The 24,922-nt window shown below is 40.4% G+C and overlaps 12 protein-coding genes across 12 annotated transcripts; 5 read left to right on the top strand and 7 right to left on the bottom strand.

The window, feature by feature from the left end:
• Positions 1-224: 224 nt before the first annotated feature.
• Positions 225-1,427, bottom strand: FOA43_003612 (uncharacterized protein; the record flags this gene model as incomplete). Its single annotated transcript, XM_038923863.1, has 1 exon — positions 225-1,427. The coding sequence occupies one exon, from the start codon at positions 1,425-1,427 to the stop codon at positions 225-227; it is 1,203 nt and encodes a 400-aa protein (XP_038779791.1).
• Positions 1,428-1,670: 243 nt separating this feature from the next.
• On the bottom strand, positions 1,671-4,718 carry FOA43_003611 (uncharacterized protein; the record flags this gene model as incomplete). The annotated part of the gene is made up of 1 exon (XM_038923862.1): positions 1,671-4,718. The coding sequence occupies one exon, from the start codon at positions 4,716-4,718 to the stop codon at positions 1,671-1,673; it is 3,048 nt and encodes a 1,015-aa protein (XP_038779790.1).
• A 581-nt stretch (positions 4,719-5,299) lies between these two features.
• On the bottom strand, positions 5,300-7,582 carry FOA43_003610 (uncharacterized protein; the record flags this gene model as incomplete). The annotated part of the gene is made up of 1 exon (XM_038923861.1): positions 5,300-7,582. The coding sequence occupies one exon, from the start codon at positions 7,580-7,582 to the stop codon at positions 5,300-5,302; it is 2,283 nt and encodes a 760-aa protein (XP_038779789.1).
• An 850-nt stretch (positions 7,583-8,432) lies between these two features.
• NTF2 (Nuclear transport factor 2) lies at positions 8,433-8,861 on the top strand (the record flags this gene model as incomplete). Its single annotated transcript, XM_038923860.1, has 2 exons — positions 8,433-8,525; positions 8,580-8,861. The coding sequence occupies 2 exons, from the start codon at positions 8,433-8,435 to the stop codon at positions 8,859-8,861; spliced, it is 375 nt and encodes a 124-aa protein (XP_038779788.1).
• Positions 8,862-8,981: 120 nt separating this feature from the next.
• Positions 8,982-11,099, top strand: FOA43_003608 (uncharacterized protein; the record flags this gene model as incomplete). The annotated part of the gene is made up of 2 exons (XM_038923859.1): positions 8,982-8,986; positions 9,245-11,099. 2 exons carry the CDS (start codon positions 8,982-8,984, stop codon positions 11,097-11,099), a joined length of 1,860 nt encoding a protein of 619 aa, XP_038779787.1.
• Positions 11,100-11,191: 92 nt separating this feature from the next.
• FOA43_003607 (uncharacterized protein) lies at positions 11,192-13,237 on the bottom strand (the record flags this gene model as incomplete). Its single annotated transcript, XM_038923858.1, has 1 exon — positions 11,192-13,237. The coding sequence occupies one exon, from the start codon at positions 13,235-13,237 to the stop codon at positions 11,192-11,194; it is 2,046 nt and encodes a 681-aa protein (XP_038779786.1).
• Positions 13,238-13,838: 601 nt separating this feature from the next.
• On the bottom strand, positions 13,839-15,080 carry FOA43_003606 (uncharacterized protein; the record flags this gene model as incomplete). The annotated part of the gene is made up of 1 exon (XM_038923857.1): positions 13,839-15,080. The coding sequence occupies one exon, from the start codon at positions 15,078-15,080 to the stop codon at positions 13,839-13,841; it is 1,242 nt and encodes a 413-aa protein (XP_038779785.1).
• A 704-nt stretch (positions 15,081-15,784) lies between these two features.
• FOA43_003605 (uncharacterized protein) lies at positions 15,785-17,341 on the top strand (the record flags this gene model as incomplete). The annotated part of the gene is made up of 1 exon (XM_038923856.1): positions 15,785-17,341. The coding sequence occupies one exon, from the start codon at positions 15,785-15,787 to the stop codon at positions 17,339-17,341; it is 1,557 nt and encodes a 518-aa protein (XP_038779784.1).
• A 468-nt stretch (positions 17,342-17,809) lies between these two features.
• On the top strand, positions 17,810-19,429 carry FOA43_003604 (uncharacterized protein; the record flags this gene model as incomplete). The annotated part of the gene is made up of 1 exon (XM_038923855.1): positions 17,810-19,429. One exon carries the CDS (start codon positions 17,810-17,812, stop codon positions 19,427-19,429), a length of 1,620 nt encoding a protein of 539 aa, XP_038779783.1.
• A 322-nt stretch (positions 19,430-19,751) lies between these two features.
• On the top strand, positions 19,752-19,958 carry FOA43_003603 (uncharacterized protein; the record flags this gene model as incomplete). Its single annotated transcript, XM_038923854.1, has 1 exon — positions 19,752-19,958. One exon carries the CDS (start codon positions 19,752-19,754, stop codon positions 19,956-19,958), a length of 207 nt encoding a protein of 68 aa, XP_038779782.1.
• Positions 19,959-20,154: 196 nt separating this feature from the next.
• Positions 20,155-21,741, bottom strand: FOA43_003602 (uncharacterized protein; the record flags this gene model as incomplete). Its single annotated transcript, XM_038923853.1, has 1 exon — positions 20,155-21,741. The coding sequence occupies one exon, from the start codon at positions 21,739-21,741 to the stop codon at positions 20,155-20,157; it is 1,587 nt and encodes a 528-aa protein (XP_038779781.1).
• Positions 21,742-22,405: 664 nt separating this feature from the next.
• Positions 22,406-23,542, bottom strand: FOA43_003601 (uncharacterized protein; the record flags this gene model as incomplete). The annotated part of the gene is made up of 1 exon (XM_038923852.1): positions 22,406-23,542. One exon carries the CDS (start codon positions 23,540-23,542, stop codon positions 22,406-22,408), a length of 1,137 nt encoding a protein of 378 aa, XP_038779780.1.
• Between the last annotated feature and the right edge of the window lie 1,380 nt (positions 23,543-24,922).

Below are 24,922 nucleotides of genomic sequence, written 5' to 3'. Positions count from 1 at the left end.
AACACTTTTCCAGATCGATATATCGTCTTGAACGATCCACGCGTATTAACGATGGTGGAACGATTCCCCCAAATTTTCTTTTTTTCCTGATAAATTTTTCAGCGAGAACCGTGAAAATGATAAATTCCGGGCGTATATCGCAAAGTCGTACCGCAACAAATTGGCAGACACTATAGAGAAGAAGGGGCCGGCCGTTGTAGCTCTAATTATGTCCATAAGATTATTTACACGTTATGTGTACGATTCAAAGCAAGAAGCATGCTATGAGCGGCGTTTCTCACTGAAACTTCATCGTAATAATTCCAGGAGTCGTATAAGGTAAGCATTTCTTGCACCGTCTCGATTATCTCGTCTAAGTTGACGTTTGAGGCGGCTAAGAACTTAATAAAGGCCTCTACACGAGGATTAAATTGTATTAATGAGGTTTGGGAGAATCTGCCTCGCTTTAGTTGGGCTTTATTCAACGAGCTATCCGATTGTTTTCCTTTCTTGAGGCACTTTTGAGCTGTAGAAGAATGTGACGAAGAAGCTCGTCGGCGGTCAGATAGTTGGCCGTTAACATTTCTGGAGGTATCTGTAAGACTTCCAGGGGTGGATGTGGTATTTGTAGTACTGTTTCCATTTTCGTTGCTATTTGTAATAGCATTATTGTTCGCGTTTCCGGTGACGGTCCTATTACTGCTGCTGTTGTTACTGACCACGTTGCTGATCAGTTTTTGTGGTTTCGTATCTGTGACATTTGTATCCAGTCCAGGCAGATCTGTCACCATAATCAATGTCAGATAAAGAGAGGAGATGGCTATGATGTGAGGAGGAAATAAAAGGTGAAGATCCAAAATGTAGCTGTCATTAATAATGGACCAACACGATTGCAGCTCTTCTGGTGATATGTCAAGACGACAATCTGCCTCTCCGTAGTTTTTCAACAACTGGGTAATCTCTATAAGTGAATTGTAAGGATGATGAACTACCAGGTAGCATTCTAGCTCATCTATCAAGTAAAACTCGAACTCAGCTAATCTTGTCAAGTCATTCGGTATGAATTCAGGCCAGCAATTGCGAGCCTCAGATAGAATAGTTCTGATATGCTGTGGATACTCCTCGATTTTGCACGCCACATATACGCAAGTAGCTACCAGGAGGTATATATTCACCTCTTTAATCGACGCCCGGAGCAAAAACCTCGTCAAGTACACCTCTGCAGTTGACAAAATGATCTGGCGAAAATTAAGACGTCTTCCAAGTTTCACTATTAACTGATGTAGGTATATCCGCATGTTAATATCATACTTACATCCGATTAATGCTGGACTATCTCCAAACATTTGTTTTTCCACTTGATTGATCTCATTGCGAGCAATTGCTATCTCTTCTCGAGTAAATTGCCACTTCTCCCGTTGAGAAGATGTCCAATAGTTTGCAGACATCAAATCTATACAACAGTAACTAGCTGACTCTCCTAAAACGTTGCCTATTAAATATACAAGTACAGCGTTGCACATTAAAATTCGGTCGCTCCTGTTCAATATTTTTCATTTAGACTCCCGTGGAGATTTTTCCTACTTTTCATTTGCTGGTATGACATTTAACTCAATAATGAATATAATATAGTATATAAATAGGAATCAAAATATTAACACAGGTCAAAAAATTAATGCAAGGACCCGAATTCAATCAGTCAATCCCTCAAGATCACCGGCGGGACCGTCATAGAGTTCATCATTATCATCCATTGGAAGCGGCAAGTTCATCGGCAGAATAGGATAGTTCAAAGAGCCGTCTGCTTGATACAGTGGATGGTTCGCTTTGGTGTACGACTGACCATCATCATTTGGATCTTCGTACTCCTCATTTTCAGAACTAACTGTAGTATCGTCGTGTACTCTCTCAAGATCATGGTCGGCTATATCCAGTTCATCGGCTTCAGGTATTTGTTTCTCTATAAGTTCATTCTCAGAAAGCTTTTCCTTAACTTGATGGCTATTGGTTTCAATTGTCGTAGTTTTATTCTCCATCTCATAATAAGGTTTTCCTCCAATCTCAGAATCCACCAGCCCTTCCTCGTCACTGCTATTACCTTCGCCTTCGAATCTCCAAGAAACATCACCTGCTGGTTTCTCCTCTTCTTCCGAGTCATCATCTGACGATACTCCCATTCTGTCATTGAAATCGCTCGCCATCTCCTGGCTCATATATCTTGAAAATTGATCTTCATCCAGGTCCTGGTCTTCAGACTCTGTATTCATATTATCCTGCTCATAATCGTAGTAATCATTACTATCGTCTCCATCCACATCCTGAGGATCTTGATATTCCTCTCCATCGATCACACTAGCAGGAAATGGAATTCCGCATGATCCTTCGGTGTCTGCCCCATCATTACCCAAAACCGCATTATATTTATTTCTGGTATCCACCAAGATCTCATCCACAAAATACTTCCAGTCAGAATCAGACACAGCTTCGTCAATAATGCTAGATTTAAGAGTGCTGTCAAGATTCAAAGAGATAAATTTCACGACCTCTTCCGCTATAAGTGTCAAATGGCCCATATATCCCAACCTGATTCCCGTAGCATTTTCGTAGTCCATACACTTGTTATACCCTTGAACAATCATCTCAGTTATGCGACCTCTGTCGAACAAATCAATTGCTAATTGCCGGTTGTATCCAATTTCTATGGAAGCGTTGAGTATTTGTTGAACTATGTCAAACACAACATTATGCAGAAAATTATTCCATGGAAACTGGCAAAACATCTTGAGAATTGTCACAATAACCTCGTTATCGTAAAGCGCAATTTTGAGCTTATCGCCTACAACAGGATTCTTCCTCAGCATCCTTTCCACTTCACTGTAGTCATTTTCATCCACGGTCTCCTCGTCATCCTTGTCATTATCGGCTTCTTCTTCAGTAGCGTTTGCACTATCCTCGTCATCTTTCACATTATTTTCAAACAATTTATCGGCGCTTTCGTCACTTTGAGGTTTTTCCTCCTCATCGTTGAGTTGTAGGTTTTCAATCTCTCGTGAGATGTCCATTTCATCCCATGAAACAGTAGAGTCTTCATCGGCAGCCTGCATGAGTTCTTTGTGTTTTTCGATGAGCTTGTTCCTAATTATATCTCTTTCTTTGACAATAGCCTCCCCCCTTTCATCATTCAGTAGTGCCATATTGGAGCAGTGGATCAACTCAGCAACGAGTTCACATATTTTGAATCTTTCAAATCCCAAGGGCTCGATTGCACCAAATGGGGTAAGAAGAGTCTTGTCTTTCTTTTTTTCAAGCAGTTTGGTAAATCCTGGCATAGCCTTGGCAAACTCTTTCACTAATGTACCCAAGTATATAGGATCTCTGGGCATGGGAGGGTGTGATTCAGGAGTTACATATACAACGGGGACGGGATCATAATCCGAGTTGTTTTTGCGGATAATCTCAATGACAATTCCTACGCCATTTGATAAGCCAGTTCCTCCTTGGAGCATCATATTGACAAGCAGCTTAACCATGGGTTCACTTACAAGCTCTCTAGTGAGCTCGTTAGGTCCAATAGTGGTACTTTCGGCATTGTTAGCAGAAATTGTTATGAATGCCTTCAAGAAATCGCCAGCAGAGCTTTGTATCGATGATGGCACCTCCGACGCTAGTAGAGATAAAAGAGATGGAATCAGGTTTTGATCTTTGAGCATTTCTAGTATCCCTGTGGAGCTATCAGGTTTATCCGTCGAGATCACCTTAAGCAAGAAATCCATCAAAGGAGGAGTATCAATGTGATGTAAAAATCGCTCAACTATATCCGATTTCTGAAGAATAAATTGTATCATTTCAGGGGTCTTCATATCCAAAAGGTGTTCGTTAATTTTCATAAAGTAAGTAGCGGAAAATATCGGTAGAGGTGGCTCCTTATCAAGAATACTCCATAGTTTCTTAATCAGTATAGTGTTTTCCATGAATGTGTCTGTAAGGGACCAGACATCCACTGAAAGGATTTCTGCGGCAACTTGCGCTCTTCGGGTATGTATCTCAGCAGGTGTTTCCTTATCAACTTCTTCTTCATCTCCATCTGCATCATTATCATTTATATTAGTGTCATCATCTTCATCTTCATCTTCAGCTTCAGCTTCAGCAAGCCGTTCTAAGTCCGGTGATTCATCGATTTTAGAGTTACTTTCTGAATCCTCGAGTGTTTGCCCTCCCGGATCTTCTGGAAGCTCTTCATTTTCACCATCAGATGAAGAAGAAGAGGAGGAAGATGATGATGATGACGACGACGATGATGACGACGAATCCGAGTCCGAATCTGAATCTGAGTCAGAGTCAGAATCCGCAGTCGCCTTAATATCTGAGGAGGTCTTTTCATTATGACCTGCGATTGCAACATCATTTTCCTTCAGCGATGAATTCTCAAGATCTGTTAAGGTTTCTTGGTGACCTTTGTGCTCCATTTTTTCTATTAAAAGCTCTCCTTGCTCTTCCAAATCATTTTTGTGCTCTTGTAACTCTTGCTTCTGATATTCATCATCTCCAACAACATAATCCACCAGATTCTCCAGTATATCAGTCTGACGAAAATATTCGACAAGTTTTGAGTTCGAAGCAAGTAATTCTGGAATGGTCTCTCTCTCGTCTAAAAGATCTTCAAGTGTAAAATCATCGTGCTCCAATATTTTGGATACCTTGGATGCATAGCTGTTGGTAAACTTCCAAAAGCCCGACATATTAATGGTGTGTGTAATGCTATTTTTGAGCAAGAATCCTTTTCGTGCCCCAATTTGGAATTGATGTTCTTCTTCTCTCCTTAAAATATTTGGTAATCTCTTATGTGTATCTAAGGCGAACTGAGCTGTATTGAAGTCATAAAAACTTAGCACAAGAAGAGAATTTCATGAACAACTCCCTTAGCTAGTTGATGTAATAGGTTGTTCGCAAAAAAACGAATGACGATGCGGTTGTAATGCTTCCAATTAGATCGTTGACAGTAGATGAGGGTCAGGAACTAAAGTGCTTTGATAGGTTTTCTATTGCTTCTTGACTGCTTCTGAATCTTTAGATGGTGATAACAATGCTCTCAACCTACTTATCTTCTTAGTCTCAAAAGCTCTCAGTTGGCTCTTAATTGGCTCCGCCTTGAGTTTGTGATCAGCAGATCTTGTCAACTTTGTAACATAATTTTTTTCCTGTTTTCTCTCTCGCAGAACTTTTTCCTTTTTTTTCTTTGTCTCTGCTCCGGGATGTCTTAGGAGGACGCGAGAATTTTTCATCCGTTTACGTAAAGATATATGTATTGCTGTATCTACTTTTATGGGCCATTCTCGTCAAGCTGATTCAACCACGAAATGTATCTGCCAACTATGCCAGCTATACCCTGACGATGCTCGATACTTCTTCTTTTACCTTCCAGCTTCGGAGATTTCACCCCTGATTTGTCGCCCACATTTTCGTTAGGGATTCTCTCATCAAATAGCACCTCCAACTTGCTTCTCACCAATGCGGAGTCACTATCACACGAATCAATTAAGATCTTTAAAACTTTTAAGCAGAGCACCGAAAATTCTCCGTAGTACCTATAATTCCAACTGATTAGCTTGCAAACCAACGTTAAAATAAGATCCTCTGATAATTGGTAAGGCTGAAGAAGTCCGGCGGCCTCGGACTCTCTTTCTCTTTTCGTTTTGCCAATACCATTTAACGTTTTGAACTCTACCGGATTCTGGGAATATTGCACGTAGTACTCAAGTAGCATCTGGCAAGCAAAAATACTGAACCGGCTTCCTAGTGAGGTTTGTAAAGGTAGAATGCCGCTTTCGTAGTGCCTAACTTTGAAGCATTCATCTCCGATAAGTTCCCATTCAAGTGCTGAGTGCTCTAGCTTTTCTTTACTGCGTCTTTCATTTTCCCATATGAGTACGCTCTTCAAGTTTTCGTAGAAAATGAGAAACAGTGAGTCCAACCACCGTTCACTTAACCTTTTCTTTTTGAACTTACAAGAGATTCTCGATAGTGATTGCACAGAGCTCCTTCCTGAACTATATGATCTTGGCCTTCTCTCTGACTCCGAGGTGTTATCTTGAGCATTCATGTTTGCCTTCATCTCTCGCTCTTGTTCCACTTCTACAGAAGCATTATACTCATCCTCCATAACAAATATTTCAGATCGGATTCTCAATAGATCTGTCCAGCCCAAGCGCCTCGTCATAATAGCAAGCAAATTATATGCCTCCTTAAAAGTACGTTGGAGCTTCGTCTGCTCGTAAACTTCTGCGTGTAATTCAGAAATCGACCTGAACTGATTTGAAGGAGAGAACTCAATAATACCTCCAAATCCAGAAATACAACCAAACTTTTCACAATCCTCCCACACATCTTTCAATTTACCCTCCAGAGGAAACGGAAAATCAAAGTTCTTCGGTTTGATAGCTGCGTAGATATCCTTTTTCTTGTTGGAGTACATTGGAGAGGAGTTAAGTGTTAGAAGAGCATTTCTATAATCCTTCAGCAAGATGTAAACCTTGATTAAAGTCATCCAGCACAAAAATTCTGTTGGTAGGCATTCAACAGACCTTATTGCCGAAACTAAAGCCAAATCTGAACGGTCGTTTCTCACTAAGAAGCTGGCCTGCATTTCCAACATCCAGCCATCTCTTGGTTTTACCTTTAATGATTCATGCATCAGTCTAACAGCGGCTGTCTGGTCACCCTTAGCTAGTAATATGTCCACCTTGAGGACACTAAAGTCTAGGCTGCCGCTGCTCTCCTTCTCTATTTTAGTGATCTCGTCGATAGCCAAGTCGTGATATCCAACTATATCAAGCAATTTCAGCAGAGCATCCACAAGATAGTTCTTGCAGAGCGTCGGTTGGTTGTATAAATCGTTGGAACTTAGCATTGGGCCTCTTGGAAGTAGCTGGCACATGGTGATCACGGCCTGCCTGGCGTCCCTAGAGGACTGAACAGGGTTGAATTTACACATTCCAGGAAGCTGCCTATCGGTAGAGTCACAAAATAGTAGTGCTCTGACCAAAGCAGATATGTATGTTTCCTTCCAAATTGATTTGCTCTGCTGCGTTTCTTCGGAACCCATATTCACGCTTATCTTATCCTTACCAGACGGAACAAATTGAACCAGTGGGGCAGTAGATCCAGGAAAAGTGCATCTAATGCGTAAATCACCATGACCAAAGCAGTTGTAGGAGCAATAAGTCCCGATATTAGGGTGCTTATCAGTACCTGCATGCTTTCCGTTTAGTAGTATCGTCTGCATGTACGTAAGCGGCTGAATAATTGATGAAGTGTCTAAGCCAACGCAGTAATAGTACTCGCCGACCTCTTCTTTGGAGCGTTTGTGATATTTGGAAACATGAATAAGATCAGCGGGTCCTAGATCTTTTATATCAGACAGTATGGATGTTCTGAACTGAATTGACTCTCCCAATTGATTTTCTATAATGGTAGGTATTTCAATTCCTAGTTTGGTTTTCAAGTGCGATGTGAAAGACGCAGGAATTGAGGAAGATTGTGAAGACATAATAGACCTCTGCGTGGATTCGTCTGTCGAACTTCTTCGTATACTATCAAGGCTCATCTTTAAATACAATTTCCGTGAAAGAGCATATCTCTCTTGTTTTGTTCACTTATCTCGGGGAATTCAAGCTTCTTTGATTCGACTCGTCGTCGACTTGGCTTTTCTTCTTTTTTAATCCGATTCCGTTTTCTCTCCGCTCTTCATTTGTCACAACAGACTTAAGTGTTGTGTTTTTACGAGATCGTAGTCTTCTATTCACTGTCAATCATGAGCACAGAGTGGCTAGAAACCGCATCTGAAAACAGAATTCACAAGACATGCATGGTAAAGGGATCGAAGTATATGATTATTGAAGGGTCCACTACAATTGATCGGAACTGTAATCTACTTGTAACTATTAATTCCGGTGACAGCAAACTCATTATTGGAAGATCCACCTACATTCAACCTGAAGTTGACATTAAACTATCGAAGGATGAGAAAATCATACAAATAGGATCATATACAATGATTGGCTCCCGTTCAAAGATCTACAATTGTAATTCTATAGGAAGCCGAGTATTGATTGGTCTTGACTGCTATATATCAGAAGATTGCACTGTTTGTGACTGTTGCATCCTCGAAAATGGAACGCAGCTTCCTCCAGGATATACAGTGCCACCTTTCACAAGATTGACACCTCAATTAGACGCTATAGCCCTCGAACCGTCATTTAGACAAGAGATTGAAGATGTTGTCAAAAGAGTACTAATTGTAGGAGATGGGTCGATCGACCTTGCTTTTTAAGTCTGTCGAAGAGAAAAGAAAAAGAGCTTGAAGTGAACTCCGAATAGAAACGAAAAAAACTTTGCAGACGATTGATGTGCTCTTCTTTCCTTAAAAGGTCATTGAGAAGAAAGAAGTAACAACAATGTCGGTCGATTTCAATGCATTGGCCCAGCAGTTTTGCAACTTTTACTATGATCAGTTTGACAAGGATAGATCTCAATTGGGCAACCTTTACGTAAGTATTATCACATGTATTCACCACCCTATGTGATTACTAACCTATATTTAGAGAGATCATTCTATGATGACTTTTGAATCATCACAGATTCAAGGAGGCAGAAGCATTGTTGAGAAGCTTGTTTCTCTTCCTTTCAGAAAAGTGGGACACAGAATCTCTACATTGGATGCACAGCCGGCCTCTGAGAACGGCGATGTCCTTGTCATGGTTACCGGAGAATTGGTGGTTGATGACGAGCAAAACCCTCAGAGGTACTCTCAATGCTTTCACTTGATTCCTGAAGCAGGTTCTTACTATGTCTTGAACGACGTCTTTAGATTGAACTACGGTTGATTATAGTTTAGAAGTGATTGGCTTGGCTTTGCTGTTTGGTTCGCCTCGGGTTGTCTCTTCCATAGTTCAATGAATATATGATTTAGCGCTAGTTCATGGTAGTTATTACGTAGTGAGAAAATGAAGTGATTTAAATTATCGGGTCATAAAGCACTGTAGAGCGAATGGTGAACAATTTTATTTACAGTCTGGACGCGGCAGACGCAGAGAGAGACTGGGTGGCCCCTCTGTTTATTATCATAGCATCTACTTTAGCTTGAATACAACCTTAAGGAGAGAGTATCATTACTTTTATAATGGATCCTACACCAGAATTACCCAAGCATGTAAGTATTCTGCAGCCAATTGGCATTTGATTGCAACTACTAACACGTCATTCAGAGACCCCACATCAATCGACTTGGATCTCAACCAGAAGCACTGGAGCCACTAGAGCCACCAGAAACTTCAGAAACTGCGGAAATTCCTACGATCCCTTCACACAGACCTCGTGGCAATATATCCAGCTCCGGGAGTGTTGAGCCTGCTTTGAAGAACTCACCTATAAGCCGTAATGGCTCCTTTACGAGCTTAGATTCTGTCAAACAGTCCGAAGAATCGCAAAAGGGAGAGGCTCCCAATGATCAAAAAGAAGTTTTAGGGCCAACAGGAGTGTTGGAGGTCCCCAGGATTCCCTCTAGACGTCCAGAAAGAAAGTCCACTTCTGGAATTGAAGAAGATGAGACTCGAAAAGGTTCTACTTATGAGGAGAATATCAATGCGTGCGGAAACCTTGAGGAGCCTACAAAAGATTCTAATGGATTAGAGGATACAAGTATATCCAAATCTGTGTCTGAGGAGCATGAAACCAAAATAAAGACTCCTGAGGTCGACGATGGTGAAACGGATATAGCTTTGGCAGAAGAGGAGGATTCTAAGAAGACCGAGAGTGACGATGAGAAGGTTCAAGACAAGGCAATATTTGATCCTTCTTTCTCTCCGCTTAAAACGGGCGAGAATACTTTAAGCCGAGCCTCAGAAGATCCAACACTTGCAGTGCTCAAAGAGTCGGCGAAACAACTAAATGCTGCAGGTGAGTTTCCAGGAGACCCCAAGAAGAGCCCTTCAATTCCGCCTACCAGGCCATTGAAGAAGTCATCTACTGTTGAACAGTCTGTGTCACGCAGTAATACCGATACTTCCTTACCTTATGATAACTTGATTGATATGTACGGAAAGGATCTGCTCTTGGAGAACTATGAGGAATCAGAGACCCTGCAAGACAGTACAGCTGGGGGTGTACTTGCTAATGCTCAAAAAGAAAAAAAAATACCCCCAAGGGTTCCGAAGAAGCCTTCTTCAAGAATTGCGCAGTTTCAGCAGATGCTTCAAGAGCAGCAGAAGCAGGATCTTGGTTTACTAGGCAAGAATCTTCCTCCGAAAGTTCCTAGCCACAGACCCAAAGAAAATAATGTAACTTCAAGTGGTGAGGAAAAGCTAGATGAAGATAGTCCTTTGGCAACTCAAAGCACTACTCATACTATCGGCACCTTTGCTAGAAACTTGAATCAAATGCTGGGTCACAACTTACCGGGAATGCCAAGGGGTGGTATACCTCTTCCTGGCATGGTTCTTTCTAACATGTACATAAGTGATCTGCCTGAACCTGCTGTTGAATCCGAAGGGGCCAGTCAACAGATTGTTGCATCATCGGTTAAGGATAGAAGAAGAGGCAGAGCCAAAGGGCCCCGAGGGAGAAGGCTACCCGAGATCCTAAAGAATACCGTTGAAGTCAGTGATGAAACTTTGGGCGCCAAAAAGTTTGGTATAGTCGTTGAAGAGTCCTGGAATTTTGAATTCGAAGAAACAGAAAAACCAGAGGAACCAGAGGAACCAGAGGCACCAGAGGAACCAGAGGAGCCAGAGGAACCAGAGGAGCCAGAGGAACCAGAGGAACCAGAGGAACCAGAGGAACCAGAGGAGCCAGAGGAACCAGAGGAACCAGAGGAACCAGAGGAACCAGAGGAACCAGAGGAACCAACGCCAGTGAATGAGCGAGAGGAACCAACAGAACTAAAGGAAGAAGATAAATCAGTGGAACCAGACAACAATTCTTCCCCAAAACCGAAGATAGAGGCTGAAATTAAGTCCATTGGTTCCACTCACAATCCTTTGAAATTTGAAAATGACCTTGATGACGGTAGCAATAAGCCTTCTAGTGAGACCTCAGATACGGAATCCCACAACGATGGTGATTAGCTGTCTACATATCAAATTGGTTGAATGTCGTCCTTCGGATCCCATTAATTTAAATAAGTTACCTAGTTCCCATTCTATATATTATCCTGTTTTCACATTACATCACCGTTAAAAAGGCTTCTCTGGAAATTATCCCAATAAGAATCAAGTTGCTGAAGGTTACGATAACCATTCTCCCAAATATCGAGATCATCATCTGTTAATCCTTGAAAAGTCTCAACAATTCTAGGATCCATAAACCATGAGGATTCGGGCACTAGAGTCTCATATTCATCCTGTAGTCCCAATGGCTGAATGTGTGCCGTCCCAGATAGTATTTGATCTCCACCTGGTCCTGGCTCAATTTTTACCGTTGCTTTTGGATTCTGCTTTCGGTATGTTTCGATTAGATCTTGCAATCTGTCATACTTGGCTTGCGCACATTCGTTGCCAGATTTTGCCATCTCCTTCAATAGGAAGAGGCATGAATCTAGTAGTCTCCTGTTTTGAACATACTGTAAGCCAAGAACATCGCCACACATGAAAAATGACAACGAAGAACTGTAAATATAGTCCAAGTCCATCACCCCAAATATTGCAAGCGCTCCTTCTTTATGGCAGCTCAAAAGAACATTCACGGTCATCTCAGCAGCATTAACACAGATTGTAATTAGTTCTGTCAGGTTTTCATTGATATTCAGAGCCTTTTCATGGTACTTTTTCTTCTCGACCAGACTGTACAAGATAGGGATGGTAGTAAGATGAATGCAAAAGCAATAATTCAAATGCAGAGAACAGATCAGCCGCTTATGCTTCTTTTCCCTGCCATTAAACGTCCTATCAAACCGGTAATTATCAGGGAGAGTGGAATTCCACGATATGAGCCGCTGAATAATGTTACCAAGATTTGATGTCAAAGTGGCAGAGGAACTATTTGAGTATATCACCTTGCAAATCTCTTCTGCAATGCAAGTCAAATCTATGTAAGCTCTAAACTCACTCTCGTTAGGGCACATGTCATGGCCTAAATTTATATCAGAAATCATAGTACCGTCTTCGTCGTATGAGATCAAATGAGGAAGTGGCCTGGAAATCTGCTGCGACGATAGTATGAATGGATTGCCCATTTTAGCTGATAAGGTTCGGTTTGAACCAAAGCAAACCCACATAATTCTCGACTTCAATTCCCCTTCGAAAAGTTCCAACTTCTCGAATTCATGCAATTTGAGGTGTGCAGCATACTGCAATGATAAGTTAGAATACATAATTGAATCCTCTTCCAGATTGATGGATCTGAAATAAAAGCTGGCCATGGTGTACACGGAAACCAAAAGATAGGAATCCTTTTTCTGCTTCAATTTAGTAACCGGTGTCACCAACAGTAAAGAGTAGGACAGCAATGATTGAATAATATCATTTGATTCTCCAAAATACCTCTTTCCCAACGCAAAAGTCAAAAGTACTAAAGGTTTGAAATAAGAATCCTCTTGTTGTAAGAAAGGAGCAAAGTTTGAAACAGGGCGATAAGCCCTTCTCAACTTCAATTTCATCAAGTTCACATCGTAGGGAAAATAAATATCGTTCAGAAAGAAATGGCACTGATCTATAAGCTGAAATGCTTCTTCCAAGGACAATGACTTCAGTAGATTGTGAACTATACTGCCACATCTATCTATTTGATCCTTCATTTCGCTGGAACTCTGCAAAGGAGTCATGTTATTCCCCACCTTTGAGTCGATAGGATGATGATTCTGCATCTCCTCCAATTTTCTGACTATTCCATCAGACGAGCCGGACACTAAGATCGATCCTGACGTTATTTCTGTACGGTCGGAGCTGATGGGTGTGTTGGGGCTGAATTTGGAAGAACGCAAATCTTCTCTCAAAGTCTTCAGCTGTGCCATTCCATCAAGTTGGCTTTTGAGCTTAGATATCGTCGCCTCCATACCCTGGTATTTCGATAAAAGAACACTTATTTTTTTCTCATACGGTGTATAAAAACATTTTCGTCCCGAACTTAAGCAATTCTTACATGAAGGTCGTTCACTCGAACATTTGACCTTTCTCTTTATGCAATTAGCACATGCCTTCCGATGCTTATTGCCTGTTGCCGGTCTTGGAGTTGATGAATCATCGACTATTAGAGAACTACCAGACATTTTCGACAGATCATATATACATGAAATTAGTGGTGATGGTGGTTATCCATCGAGGTATAGAATAGAGGATATCTCTTTGCTCTAACCTTGATGTCTTTCTGGGCTAGTTGGGATTTTTTTCATCGCCTTGAATTTGAAGAATAAAAAGAAACAATATATTTAGATTTGTTAACAATTAGTAACATTTGATACTCTTATTCTATTGGTCCGATAAAAAACCAGTAGCGCTCTTTCGATAGGAGAGAGCGGTTAAAACTTGCTTGGAATTCGGGAAAGGCTCAAAACAAAAGCAATTCAACCTGAAGACTCACATAAAGTGAACATGTAACGATATACAACGGGCTTTCATTTTTACCATGAATCGATGACTTAGCAAAACTGCTAAACAACCAAAGTGCTTGGAAAACGTCTGTTTGCAGAAATATAAGTGAGTCAGCAAATGTAAGACTTTTCCTTATAGGAATTGACAATTGACTCCCTGGAAAAAAAAAGGAGTATCATTTTAATTAATAAAAAATGTACATGTAAAATGGTCGGAACAAGATAGAAGTTTGATTACTCCATGGCTAAATTCAGCTTTATAGATTTATTTGCAGCACTCCTACTCTTTATATGCGCCGCATGTTTCAACAATGGTTCGCATGAAAATCCTAATAGTGTCCAAGTAATCTGGAATATCAACCCTTTCATCAGGCATTGTATTGTATTTGCCACCTGGACCGCAAACAATACCTTCCATGCCCAACTTTTCGTAAAGGTGACCGGCATCACTTCCATAAAAGCAAGGAGGTTTTATTGCACCTGTGGGCTGCTCGTAGCCACGCACGAACTTGTAGTGCTTGTTCAAAGTTTGAACAATTTGTGCCTTTGGATCAACCTCATAAGGTGGCATACAATCTCTTTTCACGATGCTCAATTCGTACTTCATCTTCGGATACTTCTTCTGAGTTTCTTTCATTTTAGTGTCTAAGTCTTCTAGCACGATAGACACGTCTTGACCTGGAGCATACCTGGCTGCTCCTTCAAAAGTGACAAAATCGGCAACCTGGGGCTGTCTCCAGTCCTCGTATTTTCTTCCCAAACCACCTCTAATCGTACCAATGTGACATCTGTTGATGGATTCATGAACTTTGCTTTTGGCATGAGAGAACGTCATGTCAGTCATTCTGTCAATTGCATCCATGGAAGCCAAGATAGAATCTGTGGCCTCCTCTCTTTTAGACATATGTCTGGTGTCACCAATCACATTTACACTGAAAATTGCAGAGCCTGCATGCATGGTTAAAGCAACCACGTCAGTAGGCTCGCAGTTTATGAAGCAATCGGCAGTCGCTTTGGTAACCACACCTTGTTCGATGAGGGCCACAGTACCAGCACCTCCTTGCAACTCACCGACGACAAAAGTCAAAGTTACATCCTTAGAGACTTTGTAGCCTGCATTTTTCAAGGTCTTCACAGCCATATAGTAAGAAGAGCATCCAGATTTCATGTTGGACACGCCAATACCATAAATGAACTTATCATCGTATTTACCTCCATATGGGTCAACAGTCCAGCCCTCACTGACAGGGTTAACATCCACATGACCGTTAAAAAGTAGCTTCCTGCCTCCCTCTTTTTTGCCAGTACCTTTCCAAATACCAACAGAGTCGAACCGCTGCATTCCATCATTTTTGTCTTTGAATCCGACATTTGATGCATCAAGGCCTATATCCTTCATGGCTTTCGTCACGTACTTGATGGCATCGATCTCCGCTGGTGTTTTCGAGTGTGATGGAATCTTGACAAAGTTTGACAAGAATTCCAAACAATCCTTTTCATTAATCTCTGGTAGTTGCTCCATCATGAATAGTTCGTAGCTATTTTTTGACACTCCTCTCGTTTGTTTCTGAATTGTCCCAAGAAAGACTTCAATGTATATATTCACTCATCCATTCAATTTTTGAAATCTTTATCCCCCATAGTGCAACGTTCTCGCTGTATTGGTGGTTCCATCAGTGGATTTCGGGAGTTCGAAACCGAGAAGCCCTGCTGCGGCTTTTCATGCCCGATATTCATTTTTTGAAGTTTTTTTAAACAATTTCCCATTTCGTTTCTTATCTGATCGCAAATTTTCCTATTTTAAACAATTGTAGCCCAATCGCTGAAGAGTCGTTATTTCCGCTCGTTTCTTTTCTTACCTTACCACTGAAAACTATTGGAGGTGTTGATTTCTTTCTTCTTTTTTTAGTTTTCCCGTGTTTGCATCTGCTATTTTCCGACCTACGTTCCCCTTTCTTTTTGAAAATGATTACTTAAAGTGAATATTATGGTTTTCTTTGTAGAGCTTTAATCTTGTTTTCCGAACTGCCTAAATCAGATGGATGTCCTTTTACGAGAAGATAAGAAGATCTCTACTTTATCATTCTTCAGATAGTAAGACTCTCTCTGTGAGGTCATAAATATTTAATGGTAAAGACTATCTGATAAGACAAATATAAATACTACTAGTTTTCTTCATTCGAATTAGTTATGAGTAATAATGAATAGCGAGCATATCAATCCAAGATGAGTGATAAAAGTGAAGAAGCTGTAAAGTCATCGGCGGTCGAGTCCGTTCATCCTTTAACATCCTTCATTTCTCCGGTGTCTGGAGAAGTTATCGTCGACTTTGAATATAGTGGCGATCGGGCTCTAAAGTATGTCCAAAATCTGGAAGTCATTTCCGATGTCACAGAATCTGAGTATAATAAGTTGAAGCGTAAAATCGATTGGTACATCCTTCCATTGATCAGTTTGATCTTTGGAACTCAATACATCGATAAATCGACATTGAGTTTTGCGGCTGTTATGGGGCTAAAAACAGATATTCCAATGCACGGTCAACAATATTCCTGGCTTACTACTGCATTCTACCTCTCTTTCTTGGTGTTCGTTTTCCCTATATCCAGATGTCTTCAAAAATACCCCTTAATTAAGACTACTTCTATATGTATCATCGCCTGGGGTATTGTTTTGTGTTGTCATGCTGCATGTCATTCTTATGGAACATTGTTACTTTGCAGAATCCTTCTTGGTGGTCTTGAGTCAGCTGTGACTCCGGCATTTGTGTTACTTTCATCTAAATGGTACAAGCAAGAAGAATCTTTTCTCAGAACAACTGTTTACTACTCCAATAACGGTTTTGGCACCATTATTGGATGCGCAATTGCATATGGTTGCTTCATTCATACTACAGGTTATGCGATTGGTAGTTGGAGGGTCTTGTTTATTGTCACTGGTTTGATGACCATGGTTCTAGGAGGAATTCTATACTTTCACATTCCCGACAATCCACCTGATGCTTGGTTCTTGAAGAAGAGAGAGAAGTCTTTGGTTTTACAAAGAATTAAGGATAGTAAACAGGGATATGGAAGTCCTAAGTGGAAGTGGTACCAATTTAAGGAGTCTATGAAGGATCCAAGAACCTGGCTAGGATTTTTCTATGCTTTCTCATCAAATATTCCAAACGGTGGTCTTGGTTCTTTCATGTCCATCCTATTGTCTGACTCCTTGGGATATGGTCCAAAGAAGAGTTTGCTTATGAGAATGCCAGGTGGTGCTGTGGAAACGGTTGGTTTGATCGCTTTTGCTTTATTCGTGGGCTGGTTCCCACAGAGAATATTTATTTCTTCCTTCATTACAGTCGTGGTGATTGCCGGTTCTTGTATGTTGGCCTTTTGTTCCAACACAGGTGCCCAATTAGCGGGTTTGTATCTTTATTCTTTGTCTCCTATTGGTATGATCTGCTTCTTGTCTTTGTTTAGTGCGAACACACTAGGTTACTCTAAGAAGATTACTTCTCAGGCCATACTTTTGATTGGTTATTGTGTTGGTAACTTGGTGGGTCCTCAAACATTCGTCACCTCCGAGGCTCCCAAATATCACTCTGCTAAGGTTGCAATAGTTGTCTGCTATGTTTTCTCATTATTCTGTTTAATTGCTTTGTTCTTTGTCAACTATTATGACAACAAGCGCAGAGACAAGCTCGAAAGTGACCCATCCTACGCGGAACCTCATATTGAAAATATCGAATTTGCTGATTTGACTGACAGAGAAGTTCCAGCTTTCAGATATTTGTATTGATTTATTCCTATATCTCGTTTCAACTATTTTAATTTATTATTATTTTTTTACCTTATAACCCTATTCTAGCTTTTTGGCAACAATTTATCATGGTGCAGAAGTTGAAATAAGCTAAGATTTGACTTTCAATTATCAAAGGAATATACTCGAAGTTTTGCAAGGCTTACTGTGTGCGATATCATACTATCTCTTCTAGGAATAATAATGAATACTCATCCGTAGATTTTCTATTTCCGGTACACAGCCAAGTTACTTACTCAAATCTATTGTGCTTGTTTTTCAACGTGGATTTTTCATGAGGAAATAATAGCTGCTATTATACGGAAACGAACTGCCGATGATCGCATGCGCATTTCCTTAATCTTTCATGGTCTTTCATTTTCTGTTTAAGGCCCTCGGATAAAAATCAAGCATCTGAGCTTTTGAGATTAATCTTGTTTAACAAGCATTTTAAATTGCCACATAAAAATGACCTGGATTGAAGTTAAGAAGTCTAAATTAGAAGTGCAAAAGCAGCTTATCAAGGAGTATCTGGCTCCTCACAACCAGCTTCCCAGTGTTGATGATTTGAATGATGTAACTGGCTACTTGGATAGATGTGCCTTGATGACCTCAAGAGAGAAACAAATCACCAATTATAGCATTTCCGAATTGCAGTATCGTTATCTTGCTAAAGAACTAACTGCGGAGGAGGTGGTGAGAGCATTTTGTCATCGATCTACTCTTGCTCATCAATTGGTGAACTGTATAACCGAGGTGAGATTCAAGGAGTCCCTTGAGGAAGCCCGAAAGCAGGATGCATTTGTTGAAGAGCAGCAACGTTTAGTGGGACCCCTTCATGGCGTGATTATTTCTGTGAAGGATAATATTAATGTCTCAGGCTTGGCTACGTCTTTGGGACTCGTTGGATTGGCCGAGAAAGAGGCAGTTCAGGATTCAGCTGTGGTTACCCTATTGAAGAAATTGGGTGGCATCATCATTTGCAAAACCAACGTTCCTTCTGGTCTTATGTTTGCCGAGACTTCCAATATGCTTTGGGGAAGAACTTTAAATCCATTCAATAGGAAATATCTTAACGTGGGTGGCTCCTCGGGAGGAGAAGGTGCTATGGCATCCTTGAAAGGTTCTTGTTTTGGTATCGGCTCTGATATAGGGGGCTCAGTGAGGCATCCAGCAGCTCTTAATAATGTCTATTGTATCAAACCTTCGTTTGGAAGGTTCCCCTGCTATGGCACGGAATCTGGCCAACCGGGTCAGGAATCTATTCGTACTGTGTACGGAATCATATCTTCGAAGATTGAAAATGTCGAGTACTCATTGAGGGTTTGTATTGATGCGAAGCCTTATCTGGATATTGATGCCAGTTGCTTGCCTCTTCCTTATTCATCTTACGATATAAATTATAAGGTTCCATTGAATATAGCATTTATGGAATCTGATGGTCTCACCACTGTCACACCGCCAGTGCAAAGAGGTTTATATATCGTCAAAGAAGCTCTCAAAGCTGAAGGACATAATGTTATTGATTGGCCCTGCGAATATTTTGATGATATCAGGAAGACAATCTACCCGTTTTACGATGCTAATGGCCTCAAGACAATCAAAGATATCTTAGAGAAGTCTGAAGAGCCTGTGGACCCCCACATACATCTTGATAATTGCCGCGATATGCCAGTCTCGGAACTTTGGGCGCTTCAACATACTAGAACTGCCTTGGTTCAGAAATATCTTCATTATTGGAATACAGGATACGAAGGAGGTCGATTAGATGCTATTATCATCCCGACATCTGCATTTCCTGCATGTCTCATGGATAAAGTGCCGCCACAACCCTACACTTCTGTATGGAACGTTGTTGATTACAGTGCTTCGACGTTTCCTGTAACTAGATGCGATACTGATATCGATAAGCCAATGAAAAAAAATCATTTTATTTCTGATACTGATAGGCAGGTCCATGAAATCTACTCCAAGGAGTTGCAAAAGTTTGAAGGGGGTCCTGTTGGCCTACAGTTGGTCTGCAATAGACTAGAGGAAGAAAAGTGTTTGGCACTCACGCGTTACGTGTCTTCTTTGTTAGAAAATTGATATAAAACTGTAAACGGTGACTGTATGGGGGTGTTTTACTTCAAATCTCACCTAACTTATTTACATATAGTTGTCAATTTTAATCCTTACTCAATGGATGTAGCATCCAGCTATTATTGAATCGACCTTCGTAACGGCCATGCTAAATAGGTTTCTGTCTTTGGTAATTAATCCTTGCGGAAAGAAGTAGAAATAATAGCGATAGGCTATGGTGGGATTACATGGAGTACAAAAGCCGGCCAACAACGTATCATCCATACCAAATTGATATTGAGTGTCTTCCTCATTACTTTCCTGGTTGGATTGTTCATATAGTCTTGTCATGGTTTTGAAGTTTGCTATCTTGGTTTCGATCCGAATCATTTTTGCAAGAGAAAATGCCAAAAAAAGTAAACTATTGGGTTTCAATGATGAAAACAACGTCATTTCGAGCGATCTTCCATATCGTGAAAAGTCCGACCAGAAAGGAGCCAGTGTGAAGAACGCATATGTTTCTAAGTTTGACTTAACTGATCTCGAAAATAAGTAGTTTATATGTCCTCTGTAGATGTTAATTCTAACAACCGTCTGTTACTATGGAAGTTAGTTCGTTCAAAATATAGGACTTGATTTACTGAACTCATCAATTACCTCCCAAAAAATATTCTGGATAAGTTGTGACGATCACTCACAATTCAACGATCGAACCGTTATTATTAGTATTATTTACTACCCTTAGAAAGCACTCACAAAGGATATATGAATTCTTCGTTCTCGAAATCTGTTAGATCCAAGGATGCCTTATTAACCTTGATTTCAGCTCCATCATCCTCTTCAACGTATCCCGACGAAGTTTCTGATTTCTCTTGTGAAGCAGCCTCTCTTAATATGTTTCTTTTGTTGAGAAGATACCGGATGACCAAAGCAATAATTGGGGCTGTAAAGAAAGAAAGAACAATTTGAACAATCCATGCAGGAATGTATCTGGGGCCATCTGATTCTTGCCAAAGCTGTGGAGAAATCAAATTAGCAATACCGTAACAAAGCATAACAACAGCATTTCTAATTAACTTTTTGGTATATCCAGAACAGCTTGTACTGTTCCAAGAAAACATTAGAATCCATGGAATACCGAATAATGGCGATGCAAGACATAACATGCCCAATAAAGCAATCTTGTCGTCCCAAGGAAGAGCCACCACGGCAATAGAAGCGGCAAAAGAGGGAATGGTCCAGAAAAACACTGAGTAAGCAGTAATGTTCCTCTTGTAATACATGATTCCGGTAGCAATGAAACAACATATTGCAGCAAACCCACCACTGGCCACTGACACCAAAGTAGAATCTAAGTTGTCAATATTACCGATACCTTCAAACAAAAGATTCTGCTGATATGGCAAATTGTTGGCCAATTGTTGTAAGAGGAAAAAAAGACCAAATAACCATGTTATTGGATCCTTCAAAGCCTCTTTGGCTTGATGTTTCTTGAACACTTTCTGCTCAATCGAAGCACCTGTGGTTCGTTGCACTCTTCTGATAACCCACACCTTTTCTTCAGTTGATAGAAATCTGGCATCCGTAGGATTGTTGGGGTAAAAGAATACTACTATAACAAGCCAAGCAATGGTGCAAGAACCGATGATAATCATAAATAGCTTCCAGATTGGTATAGCAACGTTAGCGTGGAGAACTCCGTAGGCTATGAAACCAACTGGAATTGTGACACCAAGACAAGTCGAGTAGAAAACAGGAGCAGTAGCGGCCTTTTCATCTGCAGTGAGAAATTGAGCCATTGTAGTGTTCAAAATAGGAATAACGATACTTTCGACAAATCCCAAAAAGAATCTCAAAGCATATATTCCTTGGTAATTGTGAGCGGTACAATGTAAAAACATAAGGGCAGCCCAAACAAAAACGAGAACTGATAGAAGTCGACCGATCGGTAATCTCTGCATGAGGAGAAGATTGACCTGACCTACCATGTATCCAACATAGAAGAGAGTGTTCGCATTATTATACCGATTTTGATTCAAGTTAGTGTCTTTCCACAACTCGAAGATACTCGCATATGATAGCGTAGCCTTGTCACTATAAAGTAGCAAATTAGTTATCGACGTTAGCAAAATAATAATGATAGTGGTCTTTTTAGCTAACTTTCTCTCTCTCTCAGGGGTAATTTCAGGAACCTCACCTCCGTTTCTCTCCATAAACTTTAAAGTAACATCAGCATCTCTAGACTTAATGACCCTGCGCTTGGTGGTGGCAACAGCGTTGACAACATTCAAGTCGGAGATTTTCTCTCCACTCGAGTTAGCATTCTGCGAAGAAGACATATTTGTGAAGTAAGCGATATACCAGTGTCTCAACAAGTGGCTATACTTCTACGGATGAAAAGAAATTAGTGCATCCTTTTATAGTTTGAAGTCAGAAGTAGAGACAACTAAAAATATATTATGTCTTGGCGGAGATAAATATAGGGGGTCCGATAGGGGGTGCGTAAAGTAGTGATCTGCATAATAAACGAATGGGAGTGGTTGCTGATGATATAATGATATTGAGCTGTCTTGCAAAACGTCACGTGAAACCGCCACATGCCACTCCGAATTGAGATTTTGTAGGCATATTCTCCTTGCACGGCGGGATAAATTGAGCCGCTGCCTCAAAAACATAATACGTGCCATATGTCAAAAGCTGGCGTCAGCCGGATACAGGTTGTGGCTTTAGTTTTTGTTGTCTTATTGAGATGTACAATTCCGAGCCCTTCAAATAGAGATTATATTTCGGTTACCAAACAACGGTCTAGAGCTGGACGCACCCCCTAAAAAAAAGAAACTAGGGGTGAAGAATATCTGTCCATAGAAGTACAACAACGATTTCAATCTACACGCGGAGTAGAACAATGTCATTTCCGAAATGATGATGATAAGCAGTCGTGGCTCCTCCCTTAGAAATTGATTTTCCTGCAATCGTTCGACGATCATTAAATCAATACTTAGATTAAATATTTTTTTTAGCTTTCTTGATTGCCTGGCCCATATCATCAATTAAGTCTTGGATGTTTTCGATACCCACGCAAACTCTAATGAGGTCAGCAGGATGCTCAGGATTTGTTTCGTCCTTAAAAGGCATTGAGATCAAACTATTGATACAACCAAACGATATTGTCACAGAGTAGATTTTGACATTTGCAACAATAGCTTCACTGAATGCAACATTCCCGGTTTCAAATGAAAACAAGGCTCCCGTACCCTTTGTTTGCATTTTTTGGAGTTGATACTGTGGATGTGATTTTAATGCTGGAAACCTAACTTTGAGGCCTTGAGACTCCAGCCACTGAGCAAGTTGCAAAGCATTTTGACAGACACGTTCCATTCTAAGGACCATTGTTTTCATCCCCCTCATTAGAAGCCATGAATCAAATGGAGCAAGTCCAGAGCCGATGGATTCAATGACATAATGCATCTCATCGGCAAACTCTTTCCTATTTGTTGCAATAACACCAGCCATGAGATCATGATGACCATTTAAATATTTGGTTCCAGATTCATAGTGAATATCGGCACCTAACTCCAAAGGTTTCATGAGTAAGGCACTATTCATTGTGTTGTCACAAACCACGATACACTCAGGATTTGCTTCATGTGCATAAAGGGCTATCTTTTTAACATCAACTACTTGCATCAAAGGGTTTGTTGGAGTTTCAATGACGATCATCTTTGTCTTCTTCGTTATTTTGGCTTTAACGGCCTCAAAATCAGCCAAATTCTCATGGTGCAAAGAAATTCCACTACTTTTTTGGGCGTATTTCATCAATCGGTCACTACCACTGTAAAGCACCTGGCCGCATATCAATTCGTCTCCTGGCTCCAATAGATGAATGATAATATCCAAGCAGGCCATACCCGAGTTGACAGCAAGAACATATTTGCAGCCGATTAGTTTTGCAACATGGTTCTGAAGTGTTGTTCTGGTTGGGTTTCCTTCTCTAGTATATGCGAATTTTCCTTCGTGCGAAGCATCTGAAGCTCTAAATGTGGCACTTTGGTAAAGAGGGGGTGCAGATGAGTGGTATTGATCGTTATGATCAATCCGAACCACCTCAGTTTCCAATCTATATTCTTGATCAACGGTCATTTACTTTATTTGGGTCTGATATTATAGAATAGAGCAGCTTCTTAAGATTTCACAAAATAGAAGGCCCAAGTCTCCTATTTATATGTCTTCTTACCGCCGTCTTCTTCCAAACAACTCTTTTATGTTCACTCTTGATTTGCCAGATCTTGCGCTCAGGAAGAGAGCACGATACATTTACATTACGGTCCCTTCATAAAAATAGAGCTTATATGCTTATCTCAAGTGAGATGCGCAAAAAATTTGAGGTACCGGCGCATGCAGGAGATGTATATCCGGATAGCGTTTCAGAACAAAAAAGGATTTTGCGTGTCATACGAGTAAGGGGGGAGAGGCTCCCTCCATCATTATGCGCTGTTATTGAAAAGTATCACTGTTACTGAGCTCGCCATGTAGAATTTCAACGGGTTGTGAAATCCGATTACACGTTATTTTGAAGGATGCCTGAAAACTAGCCGCAGTGATTTGGCAATCTCATCGCATAATGATCTCCGCGTCGAAAAAAAGAAACAATAAACGTTTGACTCCGCAAAACATTGCAAGAAGGCAAGTAGTAGTACTTAATATTTTCACTGTAAACACACTTAGGACCAATCGCTTTAAGGCTTCGAGATGTTTCCGATGTTCGATTTGATCCATCTGTCGTTCTCGAGCTTGACAAAAGTCTATGCGACGGGCTTCTTGTTGCAGTATCTGATTAATGCTCAATAGTTATGACGTGAAATGCAGCTTTTGTTTTGTCAATTTGATCTTATTCTTTTTATTAATGAGTTTCTATTTGCACCTATGCTCTAAACTACATTTGTGATATGACGTTTTGTCTTTCATTGCTTTTAATGAATATGATAATTAAAATATTTTAATAAAGACGGAGTCGTAAAAGAAAGAACCGGATAATTGACATAGAGAGAGCTTAAACTCAACCAAAAAGCCTTCAAAGTTTGATACAGGAGCAATATTCAGGAAAATGATAATCTGAAGCAACATGGAAAGCTTTTACTAATAGAAACCAAGCGAAAAAGGAACAGGTCACGTGACTAAAGTCAAGAGATAAATCTGTATGATTATAAATAAACTCCCCTTTTGCAATAAATACTTGCCAGTCTTTTTACCAATAGTAAAATGGTAGTAAATTGGCCATAAAGATAAAGGTAGAACAAGTCAATTGTAGCTTGTGATGAGAAAATAGAGTGTATATACTACCATTCAACCACCTTAAGTCGAAGGACATTTTGATATAAGCATGATAATGTTTCACTCAACCTGTTGTTAATGAAGGATCTACTAATAAGACATACAAAATTGAAAATTTCACTTATACATAGATAAACTGGCCCTTTTGGAAAATCCCTAAATCTCATTCCATTCTTGGATTTTAGTACA

Source organism: Brettanomyces nanus, chromosome 4 (genome assembly GCF_011074865.1).
Source record: "Brettanomyces nanus chromosome 4, complete sequence".
NCBI classification, from domain to species: Eukaryota; Fungi; Ascomycota; class Pichiomycetes; order Pichiales; family Pichiaceae; genus Brettanomyces; species Brettanomyces nanus.
The sequence above is the reverse complement of the archived record's forward strand: the minus strand, read 5'-3'. Positions and strand labels throughout refer to the sequence as shown.